The following is a 23,442-nucleotide window of genomic DNA, read 5'->3' as shown; positions in this document are numbered from 1 at the left end:
TCGTGGCCTAAGGTAGAGGATGAGTTGTACATCTCTCGTTACATGCACGTGCAGTTCAACTCTTAAGTGATTATGTGGAAAGTTTGAAGTTATTAACTCATCTCCTTCTAGCTTAGACCACAAACTTATCAATCACCCCTGGTGCAAGTTGCTAGAGGAGGATTGGACTGAACAGGGCAGGGGTCCAGCCCTGGACTATGTTACTGGTAAAACAATCAAGACAAATAAATTGCAAGATTGGCCATTCACCAGGGACTGTTTTCCAACTTAGACATTCACAGATTACTTATGATATTAACCTCACTATTATTGCCTATTTTGTAACCTTCACATCTCTTTTCTTGCTGTTTCGTTCGAAGGATTAACCAGCGTACCACTTGGACAGGATGAATGCTGTGTTTCCAACCGTTGACTCAGACTGGACCACCGTGGTTTCTGAGTGGCCATTTTCAAGCTCGAGATATCAAGCGCATTGCACATGAAATAAACTCTAACACAAGGAAATCTGCAGATGCTGGAAATTCAAGCCACACACACACACACAAAATGCTGGTGGAACACAGCAGGCCAGGCAGCATCTATAAGAAGAAGTACAGTCGACGTTTTGGGTCGAGACCCTTTGTCGGGACTAACTGAAAGAAGAGATAGTTAGAGATTTGAAAGTGGGAAGGGGAGGGGGAGATCTGAAATGATAGAAGACAGGAGGGGGAGGGATGGAGATAAGAGCTGGAAAGTTGATTGGCAAAAGGGATACAAGGCTGGAGAAGGGAGAGGATCATGGGACGGGAGGCCGAAGGAGAAAGAAAGGGGGAGGGGAGCCCAGAGGAAGATGCAGAGCAGGCAAGGAATGATAGTGAGAGAGAAGGAAAAAAAAAGGGGGGGAATAAAAATAAATAAGAGATGGGGTAAGAAGGGGAGGAGGGGCATTAACAGAAGTTAGAGGAATCATTGTTCATGCCATCAGGTTGGAGGCTACCCAGAGGGAATATAAGGTGTTGTTCCTCCAACCTGAGTGTGGTTTCATCTTGACAGTAGAGGAGGCCATGGATAGACATATCAGAATGCCCTTACACTTCCTCATTCACCATCATTCACGGCCCCGGACAGTCCTTCCAGGTGAGGCAATACTTCACCTGTGAGTCGGCTGGGGTGATATACTGCGCCCGGTGCTCCTGGTGCGGCCTCCTATATATTGGCGAGACCTGACACAGGCTGGGAGACCGTTTCGCTGAACACCTACGCTCTGTCCGCCAGAGAAAGCAGGATCTCCCAGTGGCCACAAATTTTAATTCCATGTCCCATTCCCATTCTGATATGTCTATCCACAGCCTCCTCTCCTATCATTTCAGATCTCCCCCTCCCCCTCCCACTTTCAAATCTCTTACTATCTCTTCTTTCAGTTAGTCCTGATGAAGGGCCTCGGCCCAAAACGTTGACTGTACTTCTTCCTATAGATACTGCCTGGCCTGCTGTGTTCCACCAGCATTTTGTGTGAAATAAACTCTGTTTTTTTTAAACATTAGTTGAGACAAGAAGGGATTCAGCATCAGTAAAGCAGAATTCAAATAATTACTGCACATTTTACCCTCTGCGCCGCCCCAGTTGCGTTCTACGAGCCTGACAAAATACAACAGGCCTACTAACTGGGCCACAGTGAGCAAGCCATGTTGGGAATTCAGGGGGAGCAGGGTGGGGGAAATGTCTGCAGAAATGGGGCAGAGAGGTGCAATGGAGCAGCTGTTAACCTTTCACTTCTTCAAATACAGTTCAGACACTGGAATTTAGCCAGTTTTAAGCTAGTCCCTGAAGCACAAACTTCCTTGGTTTTGACACAAAGGTGTAGTGACCTGGGATGCCTGCAGGAAAGAAAGCTGGTCAAACACATCAGGTACCTGAGGAGGTCAGTGGGCCTGGTAGGAATGGAGGATGGTGGGAAATGGACAGTCGATACTTGGAGTCAAGAGCCTTCAGCTGGAATCAAATTATCCTTCCAGCTAGTAGGCCAGGATTTTCCATATTCAGTGAATTCAGCCCTTGATTCCAGCTCAGAGAGGCCACCTGGGGAACTGGTACACTGGTGCAAGGACGGCACTGGTAGAGATGGAGGGTGAGGTGGATTGAGGAAGAAGGCTCACTCTGAAGTACTCTATACTCTCTCTCACTTTCTAAACCTGATCTGTCAGTTGGAAACCATCAGAATGTTTGCTGTCTTTGCTTTCAGCTAAACTTTGCTTATTGGCGTCCCCGTCACCCTCCCCCCCCCAAACAGAAAAGCCCATTACCAGTATCATCAGCACAGTCACGCGCAGGAGGCAACTTCTTCGAATCCATCACGACTGAGGCTCCAGTGGGTGAAAGCTCATGGTTAAAGTTCGTAGTGGGTCTCGCAGTGAGAAGTTCCTGGTTTAAATCCAGTGGGATCCTGGATCCTGGGAGTTCATAAAGAAATTGTGGTGGCGTCCGTACATTGCTCGTGTCATGATTGGAAAGCTTAGCCATGGGACTCTCCCGATTAAAATCAGAGACGCTTTTTCCAGGCTGGATTTCCCGATTCAGCTCCACACAATTCCTCAGCTCTTGGATGTCCTCGTCCAAAGATCTGGAAGCATATGATGAGAGGTAGAGGGGCAGAAAAATAAATGGGAATATTACTGACCATCAGTCCACTTTTGATCTGCTTTGCATTATAAATTATAGTTTAGAAGCATTCACACTGAGATAAGTGGGTTTCATGGATAAGCAATGAAGCCCATGGTAATCTCATAATTATCACATACCGCAACTTTCCAGCTCTCAAGTCAAGTCATTGTCATTTCTACCATAAACTGCTGGTACAGCACACAGTAAAGATGAAACAATGTTCCTCCAGGACCCTGGTACTACATGAAACACAAAACTACACTAGACTGTGTGAGACAGCACAAGGCTACACTAGACTATGTAAAACAACATAAAAACTACACTAGACTACAGACCTGCACAGGACTACATCAAGTGCATAAAACAGTGCAGGGCAGTACAATAATTAATAAACAAGACAATAGGCACAGTAGAGGACAAATTACAATATAATAATAAATGATGTAGATGTCAGTCTAGACTCTGAGTATTGAGGAGTCTGATGGCTTGGGGGAAGAAACTGTTACACAGTCTGGTCATGAGAGCCCGGATGCTTCGGTACCTTTTGCCAGATGGCAGGAGGGAGAAGAGTTTGTATGGGGGGTGTGTGGGGTCCTTCACAATGCTGTTGGCTTTGCGGGTGCAGCGTGTGGTGTAAATGTCTGTAATGGCGGGAAGAGAGACCCCGCTGATCTTCTCAGGTGACCTCACTATCCGCTGCAGGGTCTTGCAATCTGAGATGGTGCAATTCCCGAACCAGGCAGTGATGCAGCTGCTCAGGATGCTCTCAATACAACCTCTGTAGAATGTGGTGAGGATGCGGTGGGGGCAGGTGGGACTTCATTAAAAAAAACACAAACAATTAAGATAGCATGACTTGAGATCAGCCTCTCTGCAGTAGTAAGGCTTTCCCCTCCAAATCAGAGTTGTTGCTTCAAGCCTGACTCCTGGAATTTGAACACAACTGGGAAGTTTTGTTATCAGCCTTCTCATCATGCTCTTAAGCTAAGCAGACCTAGACCTGGGCCTGGTCAGCACTTAGCTGGGAGACTGACTGGGAATTAATGGGTGCAGCATCTCTGCTTGAGGGAAATGATCCAGACAGTTGACTGAATTCAACAACAATCTCAGTCTCATTTCTTTTAAAGACACAGCAATCCAGGCTGACACAGGAGGAAGTGTTGAACAATTGGAGGTATCGTATTTCACTGAAACTTTAAACCAAGAAACCAGATAAATAGCACAATGCTACTCAATTAACATTGTCCAATATTCATCTATTAACTGATATTCAAAGCAGACATAATCTGGTCACAATCACATTGCTGACCATGGGAGCTTATTGTCCACGGACTGATGCTGCATTTTGCCCACTACGACAGCAACCAGCCTTCAAAGGTACATCAGTGGCTGGGAAGTCTTTCGGAACATCCTGGCTCCAGTCCTGCAAAAGTTTCCCTTTCCTTCATTTCATAAATAAAATACTTTGTTATGCCTGTCCAGATGCTGGGCAGGACGTCAAGCCGTTTCATAATTCAGTCCTCCAAATGTTTGTCAGTCCTCCTGCCTTTTCTACTGCAATCTTTTGTGAGTGAATACCTTTTCACAGTAAACCGAATCCTGTTACTTCGCTCCAAAATCCTTTTCAGCGTGTGAGCTTCGTACTCTGAAGGTCGCTTGAAGCAGATGCCATCGGGCAACCCGTGTACAATTATAGAAGGCGGGTCCTTCAGGATCTTCTCGTAAGGCACAGGAACAATGGTGGACTTTTCCAGGGCTTCACCTGTGGGAATTTATCACTCGTTAATATTAAAACTCCATACAATAACTTCGTAATTTTCAAAAGCATTTTCCCATTACTTTAAAACTCCAATCTTGCAGTGATATTATTAAACAAATAATTCAGTTTTATAAACAAGAGGATGACATATAAATTATCCACAAGTATTTTCCATCTGTAAATTCCCTTCATCAGTCAATGTTGGCAGCCTATATTCCAGAACTTCATGCTGTGACTATGAAAGAAATCGCTTCTCCATCACAGACAGATGGAATCAATCCCTACTGGAACGCAATGTCACTTGTGGAATCGTTTACCCAGCAGAACAAAAGGGAGGGTTATGTGCAGTTGGATCTTAACAAGATCAGCCTGTGGGTGGGTCCCGTCTGAGTGGGGCCAGCACCTGAGCTCTGTACCCTCAGGGAAACAGGCAGCAACCATGCTGCTGTACCACCGCAGAACAGGGAGCAACTGTGCATTTAACTCCTGTAACAGCTGGCACATCAGCCAGCAGAATAGGAAAGGACTTGTACAGCCAATGCTCCAGCAGAATATTCCAGTACCTTAACAGTGGTATTCCAGACATCCCACCCAGCAAAAACCTCATTTCAGGGAGGTAGCGCCATCAATTTGCGGGAGACTTCCGGAACTTCCGGGAGAGGTGGGATGTTTGCAATAGAGTAGCTCCTTAGCAGCGAGCCAGCTAGTTTAAATTACGTTAGCTATGCTAATGAACAAATATAACAGCCGGTAAACTCACCTCAACATGTCTTTTACAGTCTTAACCCACCATGGGCAATAGAAAAGTCACTGTTGCAAACAGTGCAGCGAGCAACACTGTCATTATTTTTGACCCCTATTAGGCAGGGGTACACTTTAGTGTAGTCTGGGGTGACGTACGTTTTATATTTTTTTTTGGAACACTCTGCCATGGCGCGCTCTCGCTTGCTCTCTCTCTCTCTCTCTCGTGGTCACTCTCGCGCTCTCTCGTGCTCTCACTTTCTCTCTCGCGCTCTCTCTCTCTCTCTCTCTCTCGTGGTCACTCTCATGCTCTCTCTTGCTTTCTCTCGCTCGCTCTCGAAAAAATTGATTTCTGTGATATTGTATATAATTTGCAGGCATCAGGGAGCCACTATTAATATGCCGGAGACTCCCAGAACTTCTGGGAGAGGTGGGATGTCTGGTATTCCCAGTAGAACAGAAGGCCTCTGAAGTCCAGCAGAACGAGCAGCACACGTGCAGCTGGATCTCCCCCCTCTGTAAACTGACAAAACTTCTGCCACTGTAGCCCAGAAAAGTCTTGTGTTGCTGCCTGCCCGCTGAACCAGCAGCTCTGGTATCACTCTCCCAGCTGGACCAGTTGAATGGTAACTTCAAAGCTGTCGGTGTCGGGCGCACCAATCCTCCATCAAAAACAGAGCACCCCATCAACCCAGAGTACAGCAGACACTCACTGTAAAGCACAGCAAATACTTCCTCCACCATTTTCCGCAGCACGTAAACATCACTCATGGGATCCAGCGAGTCCCTCTGCATGTTCCGGCCGTTCTCTGCCACCATTTTCAACATCTCCATGCCGCGTAATTGTGCGTTCCAGCTTGCTGCAGGATAAAGACAGAGAGTTAGTTCATATATACATAGGGTTATGACAACCCTGAAGCCACAATATTTCACCCTGCTTCTCTCATTAACATAAAGGATATCATTAATAAACATGCACTCATTAGGATGTCCTTTAAATTAAGTTTTTTAAACAATGCAGCCTTGCCTTAGTTTCCATACCGCTAAATCAGTGCAATTACATGTTTCTCCTAGAGTGACACATTACCACAAGACCATAAGATGTAGGAGAAATCAGCCATTCGGATCATCAAGTCTGCTCATCATGGGCTCATCCAATTTTTTCAGTCATCCCCACCCCCCTGCCTTGACCCCATTCCCTTTGATGCCCTGGCTAATCAAGAACCTATTTATCTCTGCCTTAAATGCACCCAATGACTTGGCTTCCACAGCTGCTCATGGCAACAAATTCCATAGATTTACCACCCTCTGACTAAAGTAATTTCTCCGCATCTCTGTTCTAAATGGACGTCCTTCAATCCTGAAGTCGTGCCCTCTTGTCCTAGACTCCCCTACAATAGGAAATAACTTTGTCATATCTAATCTGTTCAGACCTTTTAACATTTGGAATGTTTCTTTGAGATCCCCCCCTCATTCTCCTGAACTCCAGGGAATACAGCCCAGAGCTGCCAGACATTCCTCATATGGTAACCCTTTCATTCCTGGAATCATTCTCGTGAATCTTCTCTGAACCCTCTCCAATGTCAGTATATCACTTCTAAAATAAGGAGCCCAAAACTGCACCCAATACTCCAAGTGTGGTCTCACAAGTGCCTTATAGAGCCTCAACATCACATCCCTGCTCTTATGTTCTATACCTCTAGAAATGAATGCCAACATTGCATTTGCCTTCTTCACAATCGATTCAACCTGGAGGTTAACCTTTAGGATATCCTGCACAAGGACTCCCAAGTCTCTTTGCATCTCTGCATTTTGAATTTTCTCCCCATTGAAATAATAGTCTGCCTGTTTATTTCTTCCACCAAAGTGCAGGACCATGCACTTTCCAATATTGTATTTCACTTGCCACTTCTTTGCCCATTCCCCTAAACTATCTAAGGCTCTCTGTTTCCTCAACACTACCCACTCCTCCACCTATCTTTGTATCATCAGCAAATTTAGCCACAAAACTGCACAAAATGATTGAGTCCAAATCATTGACATACATTGTAAAAAGCAGCGGTCCCAACACCGACCCCTGCTGAACCCCACTGGTAACCGGCAGCCAGCCAGAATAGGATCCCTTTATTCCCACTCTCTGTTTTCTGCCATTCAGCCAATGCTCCACCCATCCTAGTAACTTCCCAGTAATTCCATGGGCTCTTATCTTGCTAAGCAGCCTTATGTACAGCACCTCGTCAAAGCCCTTCTGAAAGGAGGAAGTCCCTACATCTCTCTCAGCCTGGTGAACCAGCGCTGGAAGTGTAAGCACAAGTTTGATTTACCAGAGCAAACTCACTGCAGCATTTGACAAGTCGAGGCGAGACTTTTACAATAATATTTCAGGGTCGGCGGCAGTGATGGAGTCGCCTCATCCAAAGTGTGTTGAAAATGATTCCTAAGTCAGAGCAAACACAACCACTTGGCTGAGTGATGCATTCCCTTGTGTGATGTTTCACCAGAGGAAGGAATGCTCATGCTGGCTCCCTTCCCACTGTCAGAGGAAGATGATCTCTATCCAGGCTTCTGCTTCCACTGCTCCCATTCAAAGGCCTGTGACGAACGGCAGGTAATCATCTTCCACTAAAAAAAATGCTGCAGCAATTTCCCCTCAATGGCATTATTAAAATAAGGTCCAAAACACTGTAACTAACAGCATGCTTACTTGGTTCCTTATTCTCTCTCATTCCACACAATAATATGCATTTGACTTCCTCCAGTTCACTAGAAAGGGCCACAGCCAATTCAGACCCAGCCTATTTCAAATTAGTAAGTTGGCCACCTGGAGACTAACTTTCACTTTTACTCTTAGAGACCAGCAGTCGAGCCGGGTGTCTTCTGGGCTTCTGATGGCCTCCACTCTTCCTCACTCCGAGCTTTTATTTCTTTCCACCTCCCCCTGGGTCCCCTCCTCTTTCTTTTTCTTCTATGGTCCACTCTCTTCTGTCAGATTCCTCCTTCTCCAGACCTTGACCCTTCCCACGAACTGGCTTCACCCATCACCTTCCAAGCTAGCCTCCTTCCCCTTCCCCTACCTTTTTATTCTGATGTCCTCCCAATTCCTTATCAGCTTTGAAGAAGAGTCTCAGCCCAAAACGTCAACTGTTCTTTTATTTCCGTAGATGGCTTTGGAGTTCTAGTATCTGCAAACTTGCTTGTGTTTTGATGGCCTTGCCTGTATTTTTTTTGGATCAGAACTTGGATCCTGTCCAAGCTTTTGATCAAAAGCTCTGCAACGATTTAGAGATTGCATGTATGCCTGGCTGGTGGTGTAGTGCCGTCAGCACTGGACTTCAAGGGAGATGGTCCTGAGTTCAAACCCAGCTGGGTCCCAACCTGGGCAGCAGCAGTATCTGTGGGGAAGAAAGGGCTGGTAATCTGCTTCCGTATCTTGCCATGAAAACCCTACGGACCCTGTGGTTCTTGAGGTCACGAAGAGTCAGGCTCCACTAAACAATATATGCCTGAGGTCATTTTACAAAGCGAAAGTTTAATCAAAATCCTTCATATTGATTAGATGAAGCACCAACTTATCTTCGTCAGTCTTTGACAGACTCATAGTTAATGTAAAAGCTTGTATGTTTTCCTTTAAAAGACTGCACACAAGGAGCACTTCAGGATATTCTAAAGCACATCACCACTGGTTAGGTGCTTTTGAAGTGCAGTCATTTTTGTTACATAGACATCAAAGGCTGTGAATTTATGCACGTCAAGATCCCACAAGCAGAAAGGAGATGAACACCAGCTCATCTATTGTTGATGACATTCGAAAAGAGACAGACATGTCTTAGAATACCTTGAGACCACCTCTGCTCCTCACTCGCCTTGAAATTCATCCCACGCCAGTGTCACGAAAGACCATAAAATACATGAACAGAATTAGGCCATTTGGCCCATCGAGTCTGCTAAACTAATTGCAGTTGCTATGAAGTCAAATGGTAGAGCACAATATGCTGATGTGATTATATAGTACAGCAAAGTCCTTCAACCAGAGATGATGTCTGGACAACCATCATTATTTCCATCTTTGCAGAGGAGGGAGGGGCATTGGGGTCCTTGCCACAAAACTGTGTATTTTCAACAATGCAGCATTGTTTTATCTCTACACTGACAGCTCAGCCACAACGACATATCCTTACCCAAGGTGAGACGTTATGGAAAGAAAGGCATCTTTCAGCCTACAGCACAATGCTGGAAGCTCAAACACCATCTTGATTTGGCCCAGCTAAGCAGCACAGTGTTGTGAAAACTTACCACAGTACTTGACAAATTCTTTTTGTAGCTCTCTCCGGGCATTCAGAAACACTTTTCCTTTCTCCGTTCCCAGGACAAACGTGCTTTCGTCATGAACGGCAATGCAGGCAACTTCAGCATTTAGCTTCGAGAGCGCCGTGCACTGCAGACAACAAAAGATCACAGAGGTAATATCTCTGGGCAGAACCAGAACATTAGCTATTTAAACAAATGAAAGGAAATTCACTTCTGTCGTCCAAAGCTCAAGGTAATTAATGCAAGGGGGAACTCCCACTCTCTGACCACTGGAACTCTCTCCAAGAATTATTACTGAGTGTGGGGTTCACATTTCAAATTGTAATGGATAAGTTCTTTGTCACAAAGGAGTGTTAATGGTTACAGAACTAGTGCCAGACGATGAAATTAAGATGCTCCATAATTTAATGAATAACAGAATAGAATGAAAGAATGAATCAGTCTACTCCTGTTGTGTTCCCACCATTGAACACATTTATATGGAGCGCTATCACAGAAAACCAGCATCCATCAATGAAGACCCCCAGCCCTGGCCACGCTCTCTCATTGTCACCATCAGGAAGGTGGTACAAGAGCCTCATACCACCAGGTTCAGGAACAGTTATTACCCCTCAACCATCAGGCTCTTGAACCAGAGGAGATAACCTCAGTTGTCCCATCACTGAACTGTTACCACAACCAATGGACTCACTTTCAAGGACTTTTCATCTCAGGTTCTTGATATTTATTGCTTATTCATTTATATATTTTTTCCACATTTGCACAGTTTGTTGTCTTTTGCATATTGGTCCTTTTCTCATCCTGTTGGGTGCAGTTTTTCATTGATTCTGTTGTGTTTCATGGAGTTACTGTGTATGCCTGCACGAAAACAAATCTCACGGGTTGTACATGATGGCATGCATGTACCTTCTACTGCTACGTCAACTCAGGCCTAGGGGGCCGGCGTCGGGCACGATGACGGACTCTCCACTTCTCCCTCTCCCTCATCAGTGTGTTCAGTTCATCTACATTAGCCATGCCCCTGTCTTCTAGGAGCGTGTTGACCATAAGTCTTGGGAGGGCGCCCAGGGTTCATCCTCCCGTGCTTGGGCTCCCATATGATGACTAGGCTGGCAGGTAGCTCGGGGTGGTGTAGACAGTACCCCGCTAGTTGCAGTCTTCTCGCCTCGATTTTAGTGGTGAGCATCGGTAGGTTGTTTAGAGCTCGACGCTCGTCATGTGCTGTAGCCAACTCACATCAAGAGCCATCTGGAGCATTCGTGTATAGGAACCACTTAAAGACTTTCGCATCGTCTTGGTGAGTGTCCACGTCTCGCATCCGTACGTGAGAATGGACTCTATGACTGCTATGAAAATCCTCTTTTTAATCCTCATGTACCTTCATAATAAATTTACTTTGATCTGTAAGTAGTCGCATAGTACTATCACAGTGAGCATTTACACCTTGATGTCTGATTTCCACAGTGGGTACAGTGTACTTGCTCATATCAGCTGTCATTTGCAAATTCTTCTACACTGACCTCTACTTCTGCTGCTTTCCTACGATCAATTGTTTTGGCTTACTGAATTACTTCAAATTTACCAACAGAACTACCTCTCTGCCTACATGCCTGTCCTTGGATGTTAAGCTCCTAACTATGGTCTTTTATCAGCCATGACTCAGTGATGCACATAACGTCATACCTGCCAATCTCTAACTGTACTACAATATTATCTACCTTATTCCATGTACCGTGTGCGTTCAAATATAACACCTTCAGCCCTGTATTCATCACCCTTCTCAATTTAGCCCACAAGCTACAGTTCAGCTCATCCCACTGACTGTAATTTTGCCCTATCATCTGCCTGTCTTTCCTCACAGTCTCACTATACAACACACAAACTTTCTTTCAACTGCTCCATCACGCTGGTTCTCGTCCCCCTGCCAAATTAGTCTAAACGCTCCCCAACAGCTCGAGCAAAGCTGCACGCAAGGATATTGGACACCTCAGGTTCAGATGCAACCCATCCTTTTTGTAAAGGTCATACCTTCTCCAGAAGAAATCCCAATGACCCTGAACTTTGAATCCCTACCCCCACACTACTTCTTCAGGCCACTCATTCATCTACGGTATACTATCATCCTATTTTTGCTCTGACTAGCACGTGGTACTGGGAGTATCCTAGAAAGGTTCCTGCTTTTTCAGCCACTTCCTTAACTCCCTATACTCACTGCACAGGACCTCTTCCCCGTTTCTACCTATGCCACTGATGCCCACCTCTGGCTGCTCACCCTCTCTTTTGCAGCCACTTTGAGACATCCTGGACCTTAGCACCTGACTCCAGAACTTATGTTCTCATTTTTTATTTATCTATTTAATTTATTTATTTATTTATTTATACAAGTCCAGCTTGTCGTCTTATGTTTGTCAGTCTTCGTGTGCAGTCTTTCATTGATTCTGTTGTATTTCTCCGTTCTACTCTGAATGTCTACAAGTAAATGTAAGGGGTTTCTTTTTTTTTTGTCACTGCGTAGTCTAATTAAAGTGGCTTCTTTGTTATGTTATAATTGAAAGGGCTTCTTTGTTATGTTAACTGCTGAGAAAGTCCTTCCCGCTAGCAGTTTGTGTGAATCACGTTACTGATAAGAAGATGTTATGAACCAATTGGGATAGTTGTTATATCTGTAAGATATTGTATGTGCAGTGTTTTGGGGGAGAAGGTGGGAGAGAGAGACAGAGGATGGACCAGGTGCTGCGTGTCCTCATAATCTAATCTAAAAACCAATTAACCTACCAACCGGTACATCTTTGGATGCTGGGAGGAAATCCACACGGTTACAGGGGGAATGCACAAACTCCTGACAAGTCGCGGCAGGAACTGAACCTGGCTGGTTGGTACCATGAAACATTGTGCTAACCACTACCTTCCGTGTTACCCAAGTTAACAGGCAAATTAAATCATTTAGTGGCACAAGTAGTCATTTATGCATTATTGAAGCAGTTATTGTTGCACACCGTTGGGGTCTGAGTGTATTCATTGCTAAAATTGTGGCACAGGCTTATGTTCTTATAACAAAATGTAACCAAGAATTGAAAGCAGAAACATGCTAAACCTATTGAACTTTGACTAAACTTCTCCTGGAGTAGTGTGAAAGTTTTGCTCACATTATCATCAAGGAATCAAGGGACTGGAAAGAGGTGTTTAGCTATTCACAAGGATGAAACATGAACTGAGAGGTTATGCTGATCATGAGTGACTACTGTGACAGAACAGACGCCACTGACCATTGAGTCCAAGGCAGAGACCAAGCAGGTGATAATGTCCTTCTTGTCCGAGAGGCTCTGAACTCCACGCGTCAGTAGCTGTTCATGACAGTTATTACTCCTGGCTCCTTCTTCCAGATTTCCTCTTTGTGCCATGCTTACCTGTGAAGGCAAAAAGCAACAAATGTCATCTCTTACTGAAACCAGGTGCCTTCCCCATTTATCATTGCACTGTCCCACGCAGGGCTGTCTACAGCCTCTCACTTGCATCTGCCGGAGGAAGGTGCTTGCGTTCAAATTTTTAATATATATACACACACACATATATACATACATACACATACATATACATGTGTGTGTGTGTGTATATATATATATATATATATATATATATATATATATATACACATACATACATATACACACACACATACACACATATACACACACACAGTCGGAGGATGGTACCGAAGCAAGGTTTAATCAATGCATTTTGTAGATTGAACTGTTTAGTTCACGATATGATGTATTTCTGGTCGCTCCTTTTTTTTTTGTTGCTATTTTGAATCCGGCTGGCCGACAGATAACAAGCACTAAGCTGAACTGAAATATGCCTGGACTCTTTCGATTTTGTGTTATATATTCTGTGTTTTTGCTTATTATTTATTGCTGCCATTTGCGCAATTTGTTCTTGTTTTGCACATGGGGGAGTTGTTTTCCTTTGCACAGGTTGGTTCCATGGTTACTTTTCTTCCTTTTGTACCTATATGAAGAGAAAATGAATCTCAGGGTTGTATACTGCATGCATACTTTGTTAATAAATGTACTTGGAATCTTTGAATCGATGTGGACCATAGTGACAAACATGTTGACATCTAAAAAAACAAGTGGCCATCTATTCTTAAATTTGAACTGCAAACATGAGGACTGAACTGACGACTCCCCATTGTTGAAATCCAGACATGTTAATGACATTGCTGGCTGTGAAGCTGTCTAAAGGCAAGTCATACAAATACTTATTTAAATGCAGTCATTTAATTCTTGCTAATTCATACCTCCCTTTTTTTTAAGGAAAAGCCTTGTCGCTTGGTACTATTCCAACAGCCTCTTGTGAATTTTTCCGAACGCCCAAAATTCATCAGTGACCCTGACAGAAATCACAGCTCAACGCGATCCCGCCTTCCTTCTGCCTCCATTCATTCATATTTCCCCAACGGAGTTCCGGAATGGTGAGCAGGATTTCCCACCCTTCCACAGACGTGTGTTGGCCAAATTTATCCAAATACACGGGACTAGCATCACCCCCTTCAGCATCATCATCCCACTGAGAGCCGCACTACAAAAGGAAAATTGCTGAAAAGTACAGCTCTTCCTTCAGTTAGTCCTGACGAAGGGTCTCGGCCCAAAATGTTGACTATACCTCTTCCTAGAGATGCTGCCTGGCCTGTTGCGTTCACCAGCAACTTTGATGTGTGTTGCTTCATTGTACATAGTGCTCTCCCCGATCCATCATCTTCCCCACCTCTTTCAGGAGGGACAGCTTTTGTTTCCCTCCCCACCACAAATCAATAGTAAATAACTAGCTTAAACTCTCGAGTAGTATCAGCAAACCCCGCGGCCAGGATATTGGTTTCCTTCCAGTTCAGGTGCAACCTGTCCCTCTTGTACAGATCACTCCTCAAAATGAAATCACATCTATTGTACTACATACATTCCATCTAGTAATTCATCCTCCTGTCCACAATGAATGTGACAAAGTTCTCTTAACCAAATAATAGCAGCTATGAACATTACACTAAAATATAAATTAAGTCAGTATATATTTAACATAGTAACATGCTCCAACACTGGGCAAAAGTACGGAAGAAGATCTTAAAGGAGCACAGAGCAAGCAAGAAGGTTTAGTGAAGGGATTCCAATTAGCTGGGCAGCTGAAGGCATGATTCTTTTGTTCAGACTGCAAAAGAAGAGAGATTTTAGAGGCTGCAAGGTTAAGGAGGGCATTGTACAAACAGTGATTGGAGGTTTAAGTTCATGGCCTGCTGGATCTGATGGCATCATCCTGACCTAACCTGTACTGTGGGTCATATAGTAGAACTACTGCCTCACAGTGCCAGCAACCCAGGTTCCATCCTGCACTCTCTCTCTGTGAGTGCTCTGGTTTCATCTCAACGACGTATGGTTTGGGTAGGTTAATTATCCACTGTAAACACCTCCTGCATGCAAATGAGTGGTAGGATCTGAGGAGAGTTGGTGAAAATGTTGGAATAACATCGGATTAGTGTGAATAGGAGGCTGGAACAAAGAACCTTTCTCTGTCACGCATCATTCGGTGACTCTAAAACACCGACTCCCATTGGAAGTCAGACTTGTAAGGGTGACAATTTTGCCACAATATTTTTACGCAACATTCCATCAAGTGTGGCTCACTGGCGATGAGGCGGTGTACAGGAGTGAGACAGATCTGGTTGAGTGGTGTTGCAACAACAACCTTGTACTCAACACCAGTAAGACCAAGGAATTGATAGTGGATTTCAGGAAGGGGAAGTCAAGGGAATACACACCTGTCCTCATTGAGGGATCAGAGGTGGAAAGGTTGAGCAATTAAGCTCCAGTGTGTCAATAGCTCTGAAGATCTATCCTGGGCCCAACATATTGATGCAATTACATAGACGGCACAACAGCATCTATATTTCATTAGGAGTTTGATGAGATTTGCTACGCCACCAAGGAAGGACTCTAGCAAATTTCTACAATGTACCGTTGAGAGCACCCTGATGATTACATTGCCATCTGGTATGAAGGGGCAACTGCACAGGATCGAAAGAAGCTGCAGAAAGTTATAAACGCAAACAACAGGAATTCTGCAGATGCTGGAAATTCAAGCAACACACATAAAAGTTGCTGGTGAACGCAGCAGGCCAGGCAGCATCTCTAGGAAGAGGTGCAGTTGACGTTTCAGGCCGAGACCCTTCGTCAGGACTAACTGAAGGATGGGGAGCAGTGAGAGATGGTTTCACTGAACTCCCGTCGAAGAGAGGATCTAAACTTCTTCGGTGTAGGCATCACCAGAAGAGGCTTCGCAGTAGTGAATTTAAACGCAAACAACAGGAATTCTGCATATGCTGGAAATTCAGGCAACACACATAAAAGTTGCTGGTGAACGTTATAAACTCAGCCAGCTCCATCGTGAGCACTAGCCTCCTCAGCACTGAGGACATCCTCAAAAGGTGATGCCCTCAAAAAAGGCAGTATCCATCATTCAGGACCCCCATCCCACAGAACATGCCCTCTTCTCATTGCTACCATCAAGGTGGTGGTACAGGAGCCTGAAGACAAACACCAAATGTTTTAGGAACAGCTTCTTCCCCTCAACCATTAGGTTTCTGAACGGACAAATTTCATGTTGTATGCCAGTGATATTAAACCTGATTCTCATAACAAGGGTGAAAAAGTCCATTCATTGCTGTATGTGTGTGTGTGTGTATATACACACACACACACACACACACACACACACAACCCTGAGAAAGACACATGACCCAGATTCCTGCCAGCATCAGATTCACAGGAAAGAAATTGAAGGGGAAATACCGTGCGAAGCCTGGAGTTCAGATTTTTAAGTATTGGAGGACAGTGGCTGGAGAATAAGAAAGATCAAAGTAATGCACCCAATATTTCAAGACTGGGTTACTATAATCCCAGAAACTAAGGAGAACGAACGCCTTCAAACTGCGTATACTATCAGGAGTTTGAAACGCAATGCCTGAAAAGAAGGTGGAAGTAGATTCATTAATAATGTTGAAAAACAAACAAGATACTTGAAGAAAAAGAATTACAGAGGATAAAAGAGTAAACAGAAGGGAAACATTAATTCGTTAATCTACCAAAGAGCCAATACAAAGACAATAGGGCTAATGTTATGCTGATGTAGTACACAGTTTCATGAAACTAACCATGAATGCTGGTAATGTGCCACAAGTCATGATCTACATTTTCTTTAAATTTAGCAATGAGCCAATTTTGTCAGAGGACATTACATCCTAACAACACCAAGTGCAACTTTGCTTGTCTAGAATACCTGAGGATCTCATCATAAAATCATAATGGGAAGGCGTTGTGTATTTAATATTTCAGTAATATGAGTAATATTGTAAACACATTGTTTGACTAAGCATTCTTTGTCACTTACATAAGGTATTGTCGGTTATCTGTAAAAGTACGTAAATGGCATACGTCATCACGCAACCATGTCATCCGTATGCATCTTGCTTAAGGTAACGACAAAGTACATATACTTAACTCCCGGCGCCTTGCCTTGCTTTCAATTAGTTTTAATGTGTCAAAGTTACAAAACATAACATAAACCATTACTTTGCACACTTTTTACTGGAATGTAACATCCCCATGGGAACGAACACACACACACACACACAGCTGAAGGAACTCAGTAGGTCAGGCAGCATCTATGGGGAGGAATAAACAGTTTATGTTTCAGGAAGATCCCAATGGGAATTCTCCTCCCTTTTCAGAAGACATACAGAATAAGCAACAAAGACAACAGAAGTCTTGAACCAATAAATGGTTTATTTATATAAAGCAGATAAAACGATGCATAGTTTAATACAGTAAAAGCATCTATTTCTCCTTACTTAATTATCAAGGCCCCAGCTCTCTCCCCAGCTGGAGTGCGAAGCAGAAAGGCCCATTACAAAGCAAAGATGCCCAGACTTCAAAATAGACAACCTTCTTTGGATGTTTGCAATATCCTATCCATTCCTAGGATTCTAGCCTTCTGTCTTTGGACAGCCAGCTCAGGCTGATAAGGAGTATTTGTTCATTACAAAAGAGGAGACATATCAATAGAAGGCTGTTTTTTTAATGCAAGGTCATTTTTTTCTGCCCCAAAGAGCACTCCCGAGTTGCTGCTCTTTATTGCAGTATCTCTCCAAGTAAATTGGCAAGTTATTTGTTCTTTTCTCATTTTTGGTACCACGACCATGCAGGGTCAGCATACTTAATTCTCCTCAGAAAGCAGTGAAGCGGAGTTACATTCCTTGGAGTGAAGGCACTTCCACCGAGTTGCTGGACATATGTCCAGGTCAGGATGGTACGTGATTTAGTGGGGAACCTGCAACTGGCAGAGCGGCCAAGCACTTGCTACCCTTGACCTTGGCGGTACAGGCTGCAGGGTGGCAAGGTGCCAAAGTGCCGCTATGGCGGCTGGAGTAGCTAAGAGCAGTGGATTTTATTGAGGTATCATAGCTCAAGCCAAACCTGTTTGCGACAAGGGTTTGGATTTAGTAAGATAACTTTAACCTGAAGTAAGGGAACTTTAACCAATGCTGAAGGAGAATGGTTAATTTTTCAGGCATAGACATGCGACACTCCCCACCTCAAAGAGAGGCAACTTAAATTTGCTAGCCAAACACAAAGCCGAATTTAATTTTCTACCATTACCACATCCCACTCCCACCCCATATAACCACAAGCACACCCAGTAATGTAACAGGTTCAATAGGGTGCACATCTGGTGCGAGACTGGAGCTTCTTTGCTTCAAATGCCAACTATTGAAAACACAAATAGCGTTTTAAACAAAGCAGCAATGTGGGAACATCACCACTAATTTTAAACTACCTACACTGAAGTGAATAAAAATAGCTTAAGTTGAAAACATTTCTCTCTAGCCTTATTTTTTTTCTATGAGCTACAGAGCCAGAAATAAAGATGTCCAAGTTAATGGTAGGGTCCAAGTGTGTCAAGACAATTTCTTAAGCTCTTCTAAATAAAAATCATATTTTGTAGTAGCAGTGGCAGGGAAATTGATAGTTGTTTTCAGTCCTTTTTTTTAAAAAAAACAAGTGACTAGCTCCCTCTTCTCATTCATAGCACGTTGGTCAGCACACAGTTTTACAAAGGCAGGAACATGACATCATTATGGACATAACCTGTTCACCCCTTTAAAGGTCATATTGCTATAGATGTCCATATCCTGAAGTTAATTAGAAGCCAAATGCATTTGCAGGTTGGCCTCGGGCCCAGTACCATTGAAGAGAAATCTTCAGGTGCAGAAAAATGGCAGCTTTGTTTATTAAAAAAATAATTTGACATTTTGGTGGAAGGCGGCAGTAAAAAGTATCTCTTTGTATTTCCTGTCAGCTTTTCTGTCATAAATCTTCACATCTATATAAACAGTTGAAATGGCCTATGTAAACTATAAGAACCACAGATTCAGATGGATATTTTATCATTACACATCATACACCATAGACCATTATACTAATGTAAATTCTGATTAACATTGTGGTGATGCATTTCCTATGCGTGGCTACTTGATATGCCACCTCACTTTGATGCTATGAATTGGCAGTATCTATGGAAACACGAGGGTCTGAAGATACTGGAATCTGGAGCAACAAACGATTTGCTGGAGGAACTCACTGCTTGAGCAGGATCCGTGGGGGGGGGTGGGGGGAGAAGAGAGAAATTGTCGGTGTTTTGGGTCGAAACCGCTTCAGCACTGAGAGGTGAAAGGTGAGATGGCCGGTGTCAGGCAGAGAAGGGGAGTGGTGAGAAAGGAGTCCGAGGTGAATAGTGGACTAAGGAGGGCTGTAAGATATTTATTTATTGGGATACAACACAGAATAGGCCCTTCTGGTCCTTCTAGCCACGCGACCCAGCAATCCCCAGATTTAATCCTAGACTAATCACGAGACAATTTACAACGACCAGTTAACCTGCCAACAGTATGTCTTTGGACTGTGGGCGGAAACCGGAGCACCCGGAGGAAACCCACAGGTTCACGTGAAGAACGTACAAACTTCTTACAGGCAACAGTGGGTGTTGATTTTATCTCCAGAAAAGCTATAATGCACATATCTTCCATGGCCAATTGTGGTAAACCATATATATGTTGTAACTGGGTTACCTGTCTGGACACGCCCCTCTGCTGACTGCCCCTGTGGCTCCTCCCACAGACCCCTGAATAAAGGCGATTGGGCCATGGCTCCTCCTCTCAGTCCAGGGGCAGGCACTCAGAATGGTGGAGGTCACATTTTACTGCTAATAAAAGCCTTTCAGTATTTATTCTACTTCCAGTCTTTTGGAGTTATTGATGGTGCATCACCAATAGTAAATTTTTTTCTCGCCATTCTACACAAAGATAGAAACAACTATAGCCTAGGAAATTTTTTTTAAAAATGCTATAAGAAAATATACCTATGAAGGAATTGACTTGGACTATAAATAGTTTGTTTATAAATTATTTTGATTTAGAGTATACAAGTCTGGAAATTACTGTTATTGAATAACCGACAAATTAATTCTCTTTTTAACTTATTTACTTAAGTAGTTTAGTAAAGAAAAGACTTTTTTTTTAAAAAAAAGAAAGCATTCCACATTCACTTGGTAACATTCTGTGCAGGAATTTCCAAGCTAATATGCTTAAGTTATGCAAAATCTATTATGCTTCAATTATTAAAATGAAAATTATGCAAAATGGGTCAGCAACTTTAAATTCCTCGGTGTTATCATTTCAGAGGACTGTCCTGGACCCAGAGTTCCGAGGGCGATTACGAAGAAAGCACAGCAGCACCTATACTCCCTAAAAGTTTGCAAAGTTTCGGCATCATATCTACACGGAGAGTTGTAGCAGGAGATGGGACATGCAAGAAAAGACCAGAAAAGTACTACTTGGAATGGTAGCAACACGAGCAGCACATCATTCTGTGACACAGCTCACAAGAAAGGCACTGTATCTTATAGCACTGTGCTAGTGCATGTGTATGCTAATCAAAACCATGAATTACTAACAAATATTGATGAGGCTGGGGCAGGGAGGCACTTAGATTAAACCTCCTCTCTTTAATGTTGGTTCCTTTAGGGATAGAATTACTACTGACACAATTTCTCCCACCCTCAGACAAGCAGTCTAGCCGCCAGTCTGCATACAAGGCCACATTTTGTGAGCTACCTTTTGCAAGCAGCTAGAAATGAGACATATCAGAATGAGGTTTCAGTACTCAGATGACCAATGCATTGACCCAAAGCATCGGTCACTTTCAATGACCATTTAAACAGCAAACACCACGTAGTACAAGGAGTACCCTGCTACAACACAGGTACACCTCTGCAGATTTGAAAGTGCATGAACAACAATTGCCAAAATGCTTTCTGCTCTCTTTGTGTGTTCTGTGATAATCTCCTAAATCGACAGTGAAGTTGTGTTCAGGTTCATTACAAGGAAGGATTGCAAAATTGTGCAGCAAAGTATGGTTAAATTCACTGCAGATAAACCAAAGCTTATTCCTGACTTGTACTGTACCAGAGCACAGGCAAGATAACATTTTCTTTTTCTTCCATACACTGATCCAATCAGCTTCCAAAAATGTACCTCTTTCTGCAGTACCAACAAATACAGCCATTCTTCTTCCCTGTACAGTATTTCCTTCTCAATAGGAGCTTCACTTTATCAGCAACCTCATAACTGTTGCAGATGCTGGACAATCTGAGCTTTCACAACCAAGTTATAATGCTGAACACTGTGAATCAGTCAACCTTCTATTGAAGGGTGGATCTTAATACCACATTTGCTTGTGATCGACAAAATGCAATGGAAGCCCAAACACAGTTGGATTAAGGACCCATAAACCACGCCCCATTATGAATCAACCCTTTCAGTAGGGGGAAGTGGAGAAGGTAGGAATAATCTATCAGATGAAGGATGTATCTGTAACTATCAAGAACTCTATTCAATCTGATGTTTGATGATGTACTTTTCTACTGCCAGCCAAGATCTAGACGGTCATTGAGGAATTGAACACATTGGAGTCTGAATTTTACACCATCCATTTTATCTCTGGAGAAGTTAATGACAAGCATTTCATGACTTATAGGTCATGTCATGTGCTTCAAAATCGCAATAGTAAAGATGCATTTGAAGCTACCGACAGATACGATGAAGGAAGACCTGAACACTGCCAAAGATGGAGGGCCTTCATTACAGCCCAAAATGCCAGTGGCATAACAGCAGTAAAGTAAGTAAAAAAAAAGATTAATTTAATAGGGGAGCTCCCCTCATTGTGGAAAGTTTCTCTCCCCTCATTTTAACTAAGATTAAAAGATGAATGAGCAATCTCTCGTGCCTGCTGATTTCGATGGATTCAATGGAAATCTGCTCCAACCATGTAAAACAGATAAAATAAAACTTATTGACAACTTAGCAATAAATAATGCAGTCTTGACAGTGAAAATGTCTCCTAAAAATGCCAAACAATCCAAATAGCCATCAACTTGCATTTATGTTCGCCAGACATGAATTTCTATAAAGATTAAAAGTTAAAAACAGCCAATTGCTGATCTTTGTACAAGATGGTCTCTAAACATACACTCCTCTGAATCTCAGGATCACAGTTTATACTTTACACTTTATTGTCGCCAAACAATTGATACTAGAACGTACAATCACAGCGATATTTGATTCTGCGCTTCCCACTCCCTGGATTACAAATATTAAAAATAGTAAAAATTGGTAAATATTAAAAATTTAAATTATAAATCATAAATAGAAAGTAGAAAAATGGAAAGTAAGGTAGTGCAAAAAAACCGAGAGGCAGGTCCAGCTATTTGGAGGGTACGGCCCAGATCCGGGTCAGTATCTGTTCAGCAGTCTTACCACAGTTGGAAAGTTTAACATGTGCTTGCCATACTGAACAGCATTCTCTCCCCCGAGGTGCTACCACTTATCCTCCTGCCAGTAGGATACCAGAAAAGTACAACACATAAATTTAAACATTCGATTTTAAAGTCAGTTCAACACATACTAACAAAGTCTGATTAATTGATAATATAGCTGTGACTAATCAGTCTCACTGTGATTTAAACATCAAGATATGCTGAAGGTCTGAGGTTTCTAAATTGAGTCTTTCAGGATTGATTTGGATTGTGATAAATTGAGTCATTGACAAACGGACCCTGCAATGTTTTTCATTGCGATTGCAATTATTAAACTGATGAAAATTGTCCAGTTTGAAGATTCAAAGTACAGTATCAAAGTATGTGTGCCGTATACAACCAAAAGATTCATCTTCCTACAGACAGCTACAAAACAAAGAAAACACTGGAACCCGTTCAAAGAAAGACATCAAACCCTCAACCCATGTGTGTAAAAAAATCACACAAACGGCAAAAAGAAAAACAAACAAGAAACAAAATATAAAATACAAAATCGAGGGAGTCCAGACATATTCAATTCAGTTCAATCTAGCGCTTTGTCATCCGTTATCAGCAGGCTGCCCAGATCAAAATTGCCCAAAATAGCAAAAATAAAGGCACAACAAGAAATCAGAAATACATCACAACGTGTACCGCAGAGTCTAATTCACAAACTACGTCGATTAAACTTTGCCCGAGACCCAGGACTCCAGCACAATCCTCCAGTAGCATTGAGCAAGAGGGAGAGAGACTATTCGAACGCAGGGACCTCCCTCCAGGAGCAGCAAGAGGCTGGAAGTTGGCACTTAACACCTGCTCATGCGTCAATTATTTCAATCTTCGACGCTTTAATGGGCGAGATTGGCGAGAAATGGAGTCTATTATGTTGTTCAGGCTGCTTGACTTCGAGGCCACATACTTCAGTTGAAACCTCATCGAACACCCTCAGAGACAGCAAAGCGCTGGCTCACTCAATCGGTCCGAAATCACACCGCCAAAATGTAGCTCACAAGTTCCAACAGGAGCAGAACACATTT

General features: G+C 43.1%; 1 protein-coding gene across 8 annotated transcripts in view; it reads right to left on the bottom strand.

Moving 5' to 3' along the window:
* gtf2ird1 (GTF2I repeat domain containing 1) overlaps positions 1 to 23,442 on the bottom strand; it is a 200,953-nt gene that overhangs the window by 139,291 nt on the left and 38,220 nt on the right. For all 8 annotated transcript variants that reach the window (XM_063031349.1, XM_063031348.1, XM_063031351.1 and 5 more), the window contains exons 3-7: positions 12,715 to 12,855; positions 9,434 to 9,575; positions 5,854 to 6,000; positions 4,219 to 4,402; positions 2,283 to 2,599 (exon numbers count right to left, since the gene is read on the bottom strand). In XM_063031349.1, coding sequence (XP_062887419.1) covers positions 2,283 to 2,599; positions 4,219 to 4,402; positions 5,854 to 6,000; positions 9,434 to 9,575; positions 12,715 to 12,849 — 925 coding nt within the window. In that variant the 5' untranslated portion in view covers positions 12,850 to 12,855. The remainder of the gene's footprint in view (positions 1 to 2,282; positions 2,600 to 4,218; positions 4,403 to 5,853; positions 6,001 to 9,433; positions 9,576 to 12,714; positions 12,856 to 23,442) is intronic.

The sequence above is a fragment of the Mobula hypostoma genome, chromosome 23 (assembly GCF_963921235.1).
Source record: "Mobula hypostoma chromosome 23, sMobHyp1.1, whole genome shotgun sequence".
NCBI classification, from domain to species: Eukaryota; Metazoa; Chordata; class Chondrichthyes; order Myliobatiformes; family Myliobatidae; genus Mobula; species Mobula hypostoma.
Note: the sequence above shows the minus strand (reverse complement) of the source record. Positions and strands in the feature narration are given on the sequence as shown.